The 13,918-nt window shown below is 47.2% G+C and overlaps 1 protein-coding gene across 1 annotated transcript; it reads right to left on the bottom strand.

The window, feature by feature from the left end:
- Positions 1-8,190: 8,190 nt before the first annotated feature.
- Positions 8,191-13,527, bottom strand: CEBPE (CCAAT enhancer binding protein epsilon). Its single transcript, XM_082195887.1, has 2 exons — positions 11,457-13,527; positions 8,191-8,538 (listed from the first exon to the last, which is right to left on the bottom strand). Exons 1-2 carry the CDS (start codon positions 11,889-11,891, stop codon positions 8,239-8,241), a joined length of 735 nt encoding a protein of 244 aa, XP_082052013.1. The 5' UTR covers positions 11,892-13,527; the 3' UTR covers positions 8,191-8,238.
- Between the last annotated feature and the right edge of the window lie 391 nt (positions 13,528-13,918).

The raw sequence follows: 13,918 nt of genomic DNA, 5'->3' as shown, positions 1-13,918 counted from the left end.
GGTAAGGATCAGGGAGAAAGCAGCGCTTTCTAAAACAATACGCTAACCGAATCAGCCATCCTTCAAAAGTCGCACATCTCTCTTCTTCCCCCAAAGTATTTTTATTACTCGTTTTCAAGTTGCACATCTCTGTATGCTACAATTCGGTTCTCCAGTGGAGTTAATGTGTACAAAAACACATTACATTAAAGGGGAAATGCTTTGCAAAAATGTGCATATTACGGTGAAGTGTGCATCAAAATGCATATATTGGTGAAAATAGCATGCAAAAATGCATTATTGGGGGAAATTGCTTTGCAAAAATGTACATAGAGTGGAGCCCAAGCCTATGGAACTCCTTCCCACCTGAAATTAGACAGGGACACTCTTCGCGTTACTGAGACTTTTTCTGTTCCAGCTGGCTTGTTTTTATGTATGTCACTTAGAAACATCAATGATCACACATACATATGTATGAAAGCACTTACAAAAATGTGTTCGTTAGCAGAAATTCACACTAGAATGCTGACTAATATTCACAACGATTCCCCCCCCCTTTAATTGCAAATTGTTACAACGAAGTAGAGAATTGAATTTATGATTGGAAAAATTAGAAATCGAGAAAACTGGAATTGACAGATCCATGAATCCTAACCGTTCCCAGGCCAGAGATTTTGCCTCTCTTTTACTTACTTACACAGGCACGTTTTCCCAGTTGCATTCAGACAGGTGTGGCCAGTAATCATTTCTTTCTTGCTGCCACATAAACACAATAAAATGCAGTGGTACCTTGGTTTCAGAGCAGCTTAGTTTATGAGCAACTTAGATTAAGAACGCTGCAAACCCGGAAGTAGGTGTTTTGGTTTGTGAACTTTGCTTTGGAATAAGAATGTTCCGCTTCTTGTCGAGTGTGTTCCATTTGTAAATTGAGTCCACCGCTGCTATGGGAGAGCACGCCTTGGTTTAAGAACGCTTTGGACTTCTGGAATGGATTAAGTTCATAAACCAAGGTACCACTGTAAATAAAATCTCCTTCTGCTTAGACTCAGCCTTAGACCTTTGGCCTTCCAATTGTTCCCTGCTGAGTGAAATTCCCTTAGGTGGGGCTTACAGGAAATTTTTGAGGAGGGATGTGAGCAGGTTGACTTCTGCATTACCGTGTCTTTTTTCCTGTTTGCACTCAAGTCCCTCTCAATTGCTTCCTCTCCTGCACGCACACACTTTCCTTCGTGATGTGTGCGTCCTTCAGAATGTGTGTGTGGGGTTTTTTTGTGGGTTTTTTCAAAATTTATTTATTAATTTAAAATAAATACATTTATGATAAAACAGACGGACAAAGAAGTAAACAAACATACAATCAAACAAACAAATAACAGAAAAATCAAACAAACCACCACACTATAAGATACAACAAGATTAATATAACTATCATCATATATACTCCTGGAATTGAAAGCAATTATAAAACTTATGGGGGGAATTAAAAATGACTTCCAATTAATCTCACTATATTTTGTCTATTCATTACTTTATACTGCACAGTTACATATTTCTTATATAGTTTCTTTTTACCTCCCTACGAACTTATATTCATACAATACAGGGATCAGTCTAATTCTGCCAGGATGTTTCCTTTTATACCATAGTTTTCTAAATATTCTTTAAAGATTCTCTCTGTGTGTGTGTGTTTATGTGTTAATCTGGAGCAGTGGTGTAGCGTGGGTTGTCAGCACCCGGGGCAAGGCAAGTAATTTGCGCCCCCTAACCTGTGGATTTGTGCCCCCTAACCCCCAGATGTTGCGCCCGGTGTGGCCGGCCCCCCCTGCACCCCCCACACTACGCCACTGATCTGGAGCAAGGAAGAACAGATTGATCATGTCGACAACAGCCGGCGACAGGCCTGCTCAGCTGCCTTGCAAACCAAGCCCTGCGGTGCGTGCCTAAAGAGCAGCTCTTGAAGACTCTAAGCACAGAATCGTAGATTTCTAGAGATGGAAATGTTCCCAAAGGTCATCTAGCCCAACCCCCGCAATGCAGGAATCACAGCTCACGAATCCATGGCACGTGGCCATGTATGTACAGTATTTATTTGAGAACAGGATGCTGGAACTAGACGGGCTTTTCTCCGAGAGCAGCTGAGGCAACTGGCAGAAATAGTAAGCCAGTCGTCCCAGATTCGATTCCATGTAACGCCAATTGAAAGGATCCAGCAGCAGCGGAGGGAAATAAATAACATTTTTTTTTGCTTGAGGCCTTGGAGGGAGGCAAATGTCTGTCAGGAAGTCCTGTGTTAACGCCACTCGTGGCCACCAGAGGCCCTTGCAGCCCTGTGCCAAGTCTGAGGCTCAATGGCTGTTGGTTTGATGATTGCAGGCCTAACATTTCACAATGTATTTTGCAGTGGTTTTCCAACAGTGTCCTGGGATCCCTGGAGACATATCAGATTCTTTTAAGCATGTTTGGCCCAGGGCATTTTGCTGGCCTGAAGCAAAGGGCAAGATGGCTTCTCGCCTGCCCCCCCCCCAGCTCCGAAACCAACCCCAAATTCCACCTACATATTGGTAACTTCCTCTTCGTTGAACTGGGGTCTCCTGCGCTGCGAGGGATTTCAGACCTTATCCCCTCAAGGTCCACTAGAGAAGGATGGAAATTACCGAGACCCCCCTTGTCACAAAATGGTTTGATATAGTCGGTTGGCAATGACTGACATCGCTCTCTGCTAACACCTAATCCATCTCTGGAAATCACTAAGTCCTTTGCCACAGCGTTTTCCTTGTGGCAAGGAGTTCCACAGCTCAGCTTTTCCCCAAGACAAGGACAGAAACTACTGTATTGTCTGTTCTGGAGGCATTGTGTCTCTCAGCCTCCCCAATTTAGGCAGAATTTGCTGTTCCAGAGTCTCTAAGCAAAGAAGGCTTTTTCTTTTCTTTTCCCTCTTCCTATCTAATAGTAGCGGTTTTCTTTTTACCTCTCTTGTGATTTCTTTTCACACTAAACTTATATCTTCCTGTTCCCCTGCCCTCCACCCCCAAAACCCTCCTCTGCCAGATTATTTCATCCCTCCTCTCTGGAGGCAAAGAAGTTTTGGAAAAACCTCTGCGGCAGATCACTTCTATGGTATTTCTACTTCGCATTAAGGGCCTATCCATTAATTTTTATTTTATTTTTTGTCTACGGAAAACCTGATTCATGTTTCTTCCGATTTGCCCCTAAATCATGTGTTCTACCTGAGAATGCCCCAGTTTTCCCCTTTGGGCATAAAAGGCACTATTTAATTTAAGACATTTAGAGTTACAAGACCCCAGAGCTGCAATATTGCTAGAGTGGTTTAACAATAAATCCCTCATGATAGGGAAATTTGAGAACTGTAGCTTTGTGAGGGGGAATAGGGGGGCTTTTAACAGGGCATTCTCGGTAGTGGCACCCTCCCTGTGGAACGCCCTCCCACCAGATGTCAAAGAGAACAACAACTACCAGACTTTTAGAAGACATCTGAAGGCAGCCCTGTTTAGGGAAGCTTTTAATGTTTGACGTATCACAGTATTTTAATATTCTTTTGGAAGCCGCCCAGAGTGGCTGGGGAAACCCAGCCAGATGGGCGGGGTATAAATAAATTATTATTATTATTATTATTATTATTATTATTATTATTATTATTATTATTATTATTACAACCCTCAGCACCCTTAAAAACAACAGCTCCCAGAATTCTCTGGCAGACCCTCCAAGTGTCCCTGTTTTCCAGGGACGTCCCTGATTTAGAGAAGCCGTCCCGGTTTCTGATTTGATCCTGGAATGTCCTGCTTTTACTTAGGATGTCCCCATTTTTATTGGAGAAATGTTGGAGGGTATGGAGCTATCTGACCCCTGAGCCGCCTGAAGGCAATCTAGTACAGTGGAACCTCGGTTTTCGAATGTAATCCGTTCTGGAAGACCGTTCAACTTCTGAAACATCCAAAAACTGACAGCGGAAGCCTCAGTACAATAGGGAAACTCAAAACAAACGGCGCATGGCACATTCGGCTTCCAAAAATCGTTCAAAAACCGAAGCAGTTACTTCCGGGTTTTCGGTGTTCGAAAGCCAAAACGTTTGTCAACAGAGACATTCGAAAATTGAGGTTCCACTGTATAGGGAGGTTTTTTAAAAATAAAAAAAGTTTAATTTTTTTATGTTTTTTTATACATGTTGGAAGCTGCCCAGAGTGGCTGGGGCAAGCCATTGAGATATGTGGCGTATAAATAGTAAAATTATCGTGATGGAATGGGATGCCCCTATTTTCATCGGAGAAATGTCGGAACGGATTCTCCCCTCTCCTTCCCTCCCATTCCCCTTGAAACGCTTCAGGAAAGGAGTTTCGCAAACCCGGCCGGTTGCAATGAGCCATGGCCTGGGGGTGGGGAGACCTCAACGGTGTGGAAAGAGGGAAGGTGGCGGCGGGTAGGGGGCCATTGCGCCTTCTGGGAGGGTTGTGGGTCCGGCCTCGGTCGGTCGGGGGGAGAGCTGGTTTTGAGGGTGGCGGTCTGTCTTTCCACTTGGGGCTCCCAGCACTAGTCTGGGTTGGGGGGCGAGGACACCCTTGCGAGGGTTGCAAAGTTGGGGGGGTGTTTGTAGCAGGATGGGGGAGCAGAACAACTTGTGGTTTGTGGCAGAGTTCCTTCTCCTTCTCGGTGGTGTAACAGGTTATTTCACAAGATGACGCAAGGCTTACCTTGAGGCCGGCTCCTCTGCACCCCTGCCTGGACGGGGACAGCGAGCAAATTTGGGATACGAGGAGCCGAACTCTTGGCAAAGAGGGCGCTGGGAAAATCCCGAGTACCGGGGGCTTCCGCTAGGCGCAGGGGGTCTCTTGGGAGATGCACGGACCCAAGGGAGGCAGGGCGGCCAGCAAACGTCGCTTCACCTCCATCCCAAAAGCTGCTCTCCAGAGGTTGTAACATCAACCACCAGCTTGTGCAACCCTTGCGTGTGTGTGTGTGTCTGAGAGAAACAGAGAGAAATGAGCACAAGGAAATGGGCCCCGGAGTCCCACAAGGCAAAGAAGAATCTAAGCCAGTGGCCATCACCAAGCCCAGACAGAGGTGGGGTCCATATGGGCCACTTTGCCCAGGCCTCCGATTCCAAAGGGGGCCTTGGTCAGCATACATTCCCTATGTATTTTTTAAAAAGCGCTATTGTACAGTGGTACCTCAGATGACATACACTTCAGGTTACATACGCTTCAGGTTACAGACTCCGCTAACCCAGATATAGTGCTTCAGGTTAAGAACTTTGCTTCAGGATGAGAACAGAAATTGTGCTCCGGCAGTGCGGCAGCAGCAGGAGGCCCCATTAGCTAAAGTGGTGCTTCAGGTTAAGAACGAACCTCCAGAATGAATTAAGTACTTAACCCAAGGTACCACTGTATTTTCCATTTTGTCTTTATATGCAGATATGGTTCAAGCCTTGAAATAAAATTATTTGTCAGCATAACTTTTGTGAAAAATATTTATATACAGTACTTATTTATAAGACTTCAGTTATCCCCAGGGTAAAAAAAAACGGGGGGCACATTGTCTACCTGGCCCGGGCCTCTGCCTGGCTCTGCAAGGCCCTGGGCATCATCACATCTCAGGGCGTAGAGAGCTCTGTAAGCGGCTGCCAACCAGTTTCAACCTGATGGCTCTTGAGTTTCAGGATTGTAAAGGATTGCCCCCACCCAAAGCCAGGAATCTGTTCAGTCCTCTTCAGGCGCCATGCTGTGGGAGCCAGTTCCAAAGTCTGACTATTTGCTGCATGAAGGACTTTATTTTACCTGTCCTGCATTTTGCAACATTCAGATGCATTGGATCTCAGCGAGTGTTGTGAGAGAGGAGAAAAACTTTTCTCTATTCACTTTTTCGAGGGCATCCGTAATTTTATATAAAATTATATCGTTTCCCCTCTTAGTCGCCTTTTCCCTAAACGGAACAGCCCCAGATGCAACAACCTTTCCTCTTAAATATTTTGTTCCATCCTCTTTGTTATTTCGCTCGCCCTTTTAGTCCAGTGGGCTTGAAAATAAGTTATGGGATTTATCAAATGCCCCAAAATAAACAGGGGTCTAAAACTGGGGTCCACTTTGAGCTTGAGGCCCTTTTGCAACTCCTTCTCCCCCGCCCCCCATGCCACAAATCGGCTCTGTATAACTCAAGGAGAAGTCTATGTTTCCTCCAGGCGACAAGAAGAAATGGAGGGTCAGGTTTTATAGGGAAAGTTTCGCCTACTTGATGTCCCGCCCCCCCCCCCAATATTTTGGGCTGTGCAGGCTGGAACCGAAGACAGTTGTAATTCTAAGCATCTAGAGGGCACCAGACAGGCCAAGGGAGAGGATGCAGCAAGGAGGGAGATCTGAGTTTGAATCCCGGCTGCAGGTTTGAAGGGGCTGTTACGAAGTGTGCCATTTGCACACAAGTCTGCAGCTCTCGTTTTAGGATTTTTAGACAGGGCGTGTGCCCTGACAATAGTGCTTTAAGGATTTATGGAGAAGTCGGACTACTCATTGAAATCAATGATCTCCTAACAGGGCTCTGAACTAAGCAGCCTCGTCCCTGGTGGGCTTACTTGACTGCAGAGGACAGTGGCACTCCAAGCAGCCCCATGTGGGTTAGCTGAGCCGCCATTTTGATTTTATCACAGCGCCCTGGAGCAAGGCTATGCCAGGAGCATTGTGGGAAATTAAAGCTGGGTTTAAAGTGGGTGGCCGAGTAGGCATAAGGAGTGGTCACAGCTGTGGGCCCTGGCAGTTGCCCAAGGATGCCAGCTGCCGGTGCCATTCCTGCTGTTCCGCCCTGATCTTGTGAAGGATCTTGTGAAGGTCCCAGATCTTGCAAAGGTGGCTCTTTCTTGATTTAAAATACTTTGCTACTGCAATTTCTGCATGGCGACTGAGGACTAGCTTGGCCTGGCCCTTGCGCTGAGTGCAGAGAGTACTGGATTGAAAGCATGCCATGCATAAATCTGTCCCTGAGTTGCTGCCGACCCACTCGTTCCAGCCTTACACCCTAATTTTCTTCCCCACAGCAGCTCAGTGGTTTTGCAAATGCTGCCCCAGGTTTGGTCCTTAGCATCTCTAGTGGAAAGAGCCCTGTATCTCTTTCATTAGCACGGGAGCAGAAGGGCATGAGTGCAATTTGCGACGTACGAAGCTGCCTCGTTCCAAGTCAGACCATTGCCCTTTTTAGCTCAGAGTTGTCTATATTCCACTGGCAATGGCCACCCAGGGTCTAAGGCTGTGAAAAATACCTGGGGATGTCAGGGTGGAATCTGCACACACATATATAAAAACCGATCTGAAAATGCTTTTTTTTTTAAAGCATTTTTAAAAATGCATTGAATTTTCCATAAGGCTCGCCATCGCCATCTCAGGTAACATTGTATATTGCACTTAAAACACACTGGAAACATTTAATTTGCAGCTCTATGTTTGGCCTCACTGAGAGGCAGTATTTCAATATGAGTTGGAAAATGAGAGTACCCCTAAACTTTGTTTTTTAGGGGAGAAAGCACTGATTGCCACCCCAAGTCAGACCGTTGGCAGGTTTAGCTCAGCACTGCCTGCGATGGCCAGCAATTGCTTCCCAGGGCCTTGAGTCTTGAAAGACCTACATTGGCTCCCAGTACATTTCTGAGCACAATTCAAAGTGTTGGTGCTGACCTTTAAAGCCCTAAATGGCCTCGGTCCAGTATACCTGAAGGAGCGTCTCCACCCCCATTGTTCTGCCCGGACACTGAGGTCCAGCTCCGAGGGCCTTCTGGCAGTTCCCTCACTGCAAGAAGTGAGGTTACAGGGAACCAGGCAGAGGGCCTTCTCGGTGGTGGCACCCGCCCTGTGGAACGCCCTCCCACCAGATGTCAAAGAGAACAACAACTACCAGACTTTTAGAAGACACCTGAAGGCAGCCCTGTTTAGGGAAGCTTTTAACGTTTGATGCATTACTGTATTTTAATATTTTGTTGGAAGCTGCCCAGAGTGGCTGGGCGGGGTATAAATAATATATTATTAAGTCAAGAAAGGTACCGGGAGAAGCCTACAGCCTTCTGCATGCAAAACAGAGGCTCTGCCACGGAGCTACAGCCCTCCTCCAATTCCCTCCTATAAAGCAAAAGGACACATCACTAAAGCAAACATGTGCCATGAGAGACCCTTTTATTTACACACTCAAAATTGCACGCACCCACCCCCCTCTCGATTTTAAGTGCCGCCACCTCCTTCCTCGCTCCCCACCCCATCCTGGCCAGCTTCAGCTGCAGCCCCCAAGCCCTTTGATAAGCCCGGCCGCCTCAGGCATCTGGCGGAAAATGTCACGGAGGGTCTCTGTCTCCTGCACCAGCTGCTCCACCCGGCTGCGCAGCCTCTCGTTCTCGCCCAGCAGCTCCACCATGCGCTGCTGCGTCTCCAGCACCCGGCGCTTGGCCTTGTCGCGGCTCTTGCGCACGGCGATGTTGTTGCGCTCGCGGCGTAGCCGGTACTCCAGGCTGTCTTTGTTGACCGATTTCTTCCCCTTGGGGGTGCAGGGCGGGGACGGGCTGCAAGGGGGGCCCTGCGGAGACACAGAGGGAGGAGCGGGAAGGGCAAAAAATCAGGGATTTTATTTGCTTCGTACTCAAACTTATTCAAGTTTGCAGGTTTCCGAAACAGCTTGCAAAAGCGAAACGTGACCATCCTTTGGAACGCTCTGAATTTTGCAATGCAGTTCTCCAGGCAACAATCAGTGCTTACAAAAATGCATGTTAGGGTAAGGTAATAATGACTGTGTTAGCAATATATATATATATATATATATATATATATATATATATATATGCGCATTATATTGGGGAAATCTCTTGCAAAAGGTGTACGGTAGTCAAAACTGCGTACAAAATGTGATTACTACGAGAAAATCACACTAAAAGGCCAGTGAATTTTCACGAGGAGTCTTACTGAAATCTCACATTGTCACAGAGATGCAAATAATAGAATTTAATATTGGAAAAAGCAAGAAACCAAGACAATTGAAATTGATAGATCCTTCCATGGGTTAGGGACAATAGCAGAAGTGTTTGTTTGTGTGTGTGTGTGTGTGTGTGTGTGTTTGTTTGTTGAGAGAGAGAGAGAGAGCGCATCAGGCCTCAAAACCCACAGCTGGCCAATACTTTTATGAAACCAAATTTTCACAAAAGCTTAGCCATACACACACACACACACACACACACAAAATATGCTTAAAGTGTAGCCTGCTTTAAAACAGTATAAAGATTAATACTTGATACTGTAAATGGATCATTCAGATATCACTAATAGATCATTTAAAACAGATTTTAATAATAATGATCATTAATTTATTTGATTTCCTCCGAAATGGATAAATCAGGGTTAATTGGGGGAAAGATACAGGTTGGCATTTTAATGCCAACAACGTGGGTGGACACTGTGAAACATTTGCCTGTAAGAGGCATCACCCATCCCAGAATATGCAGCTGCCTAGAAACACCCTCCGTGCCAAGATGGAGATTGCCGGTTGTAGGAGGGCCCTCCCTGATGCTCCAGATATTGGCTCCACACCCTTGGATTCTGGGATAAGCACCGGCAGCTGGTGACCATTGAAACTGGTGGGGCCGTAAGTGGAACCACAGCCAATGGCAGGCAGAGACACAGCAGATTCTAGTTTCGTCCCCACCTTCCTGCCTGCTGAGCTCTGAAAGATAACCCTAAGAAGGAGGAAGCGGGCAGGCAGGGCCACTCCTTGGAATGGGTGCATGCAAGAATCAAAGAAATAATCAAATAAATAGCAATGAAATAAGGAGGAGAAGAAGGTAGGCAGGTGGGGCTGGCTGAGGTTGGTGGGGCTGTGCCTCCAGATGCCCTTATGGGCCCAGCCTGCTCTGGAAGCAATACCTACCCCTCTTATAGAATCCTAGAATTGTAGAGTCGGAAGGGATCCCCAGGGTCATTCAGTCCAACCCCCTGCAAGGCAGGAACCTGGTCTCCCATCCAATCTGAAACCAAGCCGGGCCCTGCTTAGCTTCCACACGCATGCTGGCAGTTTTATTGCTGCGCCACTATAAAACCTTCTTTCTGAAAAAGTATGTGCTTGTAACACAGATCCTTGGTTTAGGTTAAAGGAAGTCACTGTGATATATGCCTTCTTCCATGTATCTGGAATCTCAGGTTTTTAATACCCTGTTCGCAGTGTCTTTTAATGGTTGCATTAAACAGTCCTGCAATTTTTTTGTAATACTGTATTTTGCTGGTAGCTCATGTGGTCCCTGTGTTTTACCTAATTTTGCCTGGTCGATTACTTGTTCCATCATAGATCCTCGATTCTCTGCACATCATCTCACAAAATTATCTCTCGTTCACTCGCAGTCATGGGAAGGGCCCTTTAATGGAGCTGTTGAAGGAGGCTTTTTTTAACCCCTGTTAAGCTCAGCTCCTTTCCCCTTTTTCTTGGTGTGGGTTATAGCTTATATCATGCATTTATCCCAGTGTTGCAGAGACTGCATTCACAAGGGCTGACGAGGGATACTGGGGTCCCGGATTAAGAGAGCAGGCAAGTCAGGTTTTAGGAACGGAGGCAAACACTTCAGGACTGAGCCCTATAGTTCCAGATAGAAAGGAACTGGGATCCAAAAAGGAACTCATTTTTGTCCCTCTCTTGGCTCCCTTAAAACCTCTCCTCAACTTTTCTGTGCAAACTTTGGCAAAACAGGCCCTTGTCCAGGGGCAACAAACATGGTGCAGATCTCCAGACCTTGTTTAACTGCATCATCCCTGATTGTTGGTGCTGACAGGGGGCTGGAGCCCTGCAACATCTGGAGGGCACAACCTGGGTTACCCCCTACTCTTCCCGTGCACCCGGTCCCTGCTGTAACTAAACCTAAGTATGTGCAACCGACCTAACTGCATCTTCTTCCCATCTCCCACTGTCTCTCCACTTCCTTCCTCTGCTCTCGCCTGTGCATCAGGTTATAGATTTAAGCCCCGAAAGGGACAGGCTTGCCCCCCCTTTCTTTTTTTCTTTTTACTCTCTAAAGCACTTTCAATAACAATAGTTAACAGTAATAAATACTCGGAGAAGATTGAGGTTTGAGAGATGGGGTGGGGGAAGGAGCTGTGCCAGTGTGGACAGGTTTTGGAGTCAGGAGGAGCTCAGACCCTAAGAAAAGCCTGCAGGGTCAGGCCAGGGGCCCAGCAAGCATCCTGTTCTCACAGTGGCCAGCCAGTGGGAACCTCGCAAGTAGGATTTGAGCGCCAGAGCACTCTCACCTTCCTGTGGCTCCCAGCGACTGGCATTCACAAGCATCTCTGCCTCCAACCACAACAGGAGGACTTAGCCAGTAGGATGAGTGGTCACCAATGACCTCCAAAGTTGGGGGTCATCATTTTTTAATTTGGCTATGGAGTTGAGAAAGTCTCCAAGCTGGGTGAGGGTGAAAGCAAAGCTGGGAACAGGGGGACCGTGCTTCTCCTCCTTACCTTGAGGACTCTCAGTGCTTGTCCGGCCCGGATGCCAGGCTGAGCGAGGGCCACCTGGGCACAGTGGGCTGGCGAGAAGTGCATGGGGTTGTACGGGTGGCGCCCGCCTGCGCGACCGGCCTCGCCTCCTCGTGGCTCCTCCTTGACAGCGACCGGCCGTGGGTCAAAGGGACCGAGGACCTTGCGCTCCCCTCCATAAGACAGGTAGGGGTATGGCTCCCCAGGGAAGAAATTGGAGAAGGGGGTGCTTGGCTTGGGCCCCCTCTGCCCGGCCCCCTGCAGCAGCTCCGAGAGCAACTGCTCGTCTCCAATGTAGGAGGCCAGCTCCGACTCACAGAGGGGGCCCAGGTCTGTGCCGCTGGGCCTGGCAGGGGGCATCTCCAGGGCTTGGTATTGCCGCTGCTCACTGCCCTCAAAATACCCTCCCTGGGACATGGCGCCAAGTGGAAATCTGAAATTCCGTGACTTCTTTCCTCTCTGTTTTCCGGGTCTGCTAGCGGCCCCAATGCACTCGTCCCTTGCCTTCCTATATTTCAATGGCTCCTCGTCCAGTTTCTCCAGAATTATTATTAGTAGTAGTAGTTCTTTATGTTGCTTGTTGCTTCAGCTTACGTGAGGGTCCCTTCCTCTCCAGCTGATTCTTTGGTTTCCTTCTTTGACACCGATTTGCCCTCCTTGACTTTTAAAATCTTGTTTGCTCTTTCGTTCCTCCTTTTCTCGGAATGTCCAGTTTTCTTCCTTCTCGGTTCCCCCTCTACCTTTTCTTTCTGTCACTGTCGCATTCCTCTTCTCATCTCTGCTCCTTTCTCCCCTCTGTGCACCGTTCCTTCTTTCTGCAGGTCTGCAGCTTCTTCCCTCTTTCTCTCGTCTTCTTCCTTCCCTCCTTCGTCTCCCTCCCCCTTCCTTCCTCTTTTTCTGAGGTGAACCCCTGCTCCTGTGAAGAGCATTTCGCCTCATCCACCCTGGCAATCTCTCCCCCATGATCCTCATCCACTTCAGGAGGGTCTTCACATTACTGTCATGCAATGTAAATGTGTGATCCTGGGGGCACTTTACCTCCCACTCCCCACCAGCCATAAGCCGTACGCTGCCTCACTCAAACAGCACCTATCGCCACTTGGGATCGAACCTGTGACCTTCTGCATGCAACAATACAACTTTTAGAAGACATCTGAAGGCAGCCCTGTATTGAGAGGTTTTTAATGTTTGATGTCTTATTATATGTGTTGGAAGCTGCCCAGAGTGGCTGGGGCAACCCAGCAAGATGGGTGGGGTATAAATAATAAAACTATCATCATAATCACTATTATTATTATCATTATTATTAAGGCAGGTGCTCTGCCACTGAGCTATGCAGAGGGCTGAGGAACCTGTGTCCAACCTAGATGTTGCTGAACTACGGCTCCCATTGCCCCTGTGGATGGTAAATGACGGAATTAAACCAAAGAAAGAAATGGGGGCACATATGCACAAAGGTGTGAAAGTTTTGTTGCAGTTTTGCCAGCGTTTGCACCAGGGGGCTTGTTCTGGAAGCCCCCTTGCCACCTATCAGGGGCCATATTGAAATTTGCAAACGCTTGCCGTAGTTTTCCTTTGCGGTGTTTCTGAACACCAGCAGGTGGGGCCCCGAGGCCAGTATTGTAACTGCACTGAGATATGGAGCAGTGCAAAAAAAACTAAAAAGTTGTTTTGAGTTTGAAAGGGAAGGCTTGCCCTAGAAGCCTTTGGTGGTGTGCCCATTCACCTGGTGTGTAGAGCTCTTACTGAAGGATGCTTTGGCAGAGACCTCCCAATTAATTTGGTAATGACCTCCAAAAGTTCCTCTTGCGGGAGGCCCCGGCAGGTTGCCCTTGCATAGAAAGTTGTCAAAATCACTTCACTCTGCAGTGAAAGAACCAGCCTCTTTTCTAATCACAACCGCACCATCTAGATCACCATACGGAAACACGGGTTAGGGATTTGCCATATATGAAGGAGATATGGGGATAAATTGCCCATGTCAAGGAAGACTTAACTTTCACCTGTTTTGTTTCCCTTTCTTATATATTATAGATTGTCTTTCCTTTGGTAACTTCAATATATATATATATATATATATATATATATATATATATATATTTCTCCCCCTGCCCTCCATTTTATCCATAGAACCTTCTGAGGTTGCCTTAAGATGAGAGTGGCTGGCCCCCAAATCAGTCAAGGAGCCTTGTAGCTGAGTGGATTCGAACCAGCCACACATTTAAAACACCATGACACCACTTTGACTATCATGGCTTCCCCCAGGACTCATGGGAACTGTAGTTGGTTAGGGACGTTCAGAACTCTGAAAATTGTAGCCCTGTGAGGGGCAAAGAAGCCTCCTTACAACTCTCTCAGCACCTTTAACAAACTACAGTTCCCAATATTCTTTTTTTTTTGGGGGGGGGGGACAAGACTCTTAGGTGGTTTAGCTGTACTCTATA

This window comes from Podarcis vaucheri, assembly GCF_965113315.1.
Source record: "Podarcis vaucheri genome assembly, chromosome: 13".
In the NCBI taxonomy this organism is placed as follows: domain Eukaryota; kingdom Metazoa; phylum Chordata; class Lepidosauria; order Squamata; family Lacertidae; genus Podarcis; species Podarcis vaucheri.
The sequence above is the reverse complement of the archived record's forward strand: the minus strand, read 5'-3'. Positions and strand labels throughout refer to the sequence as shown.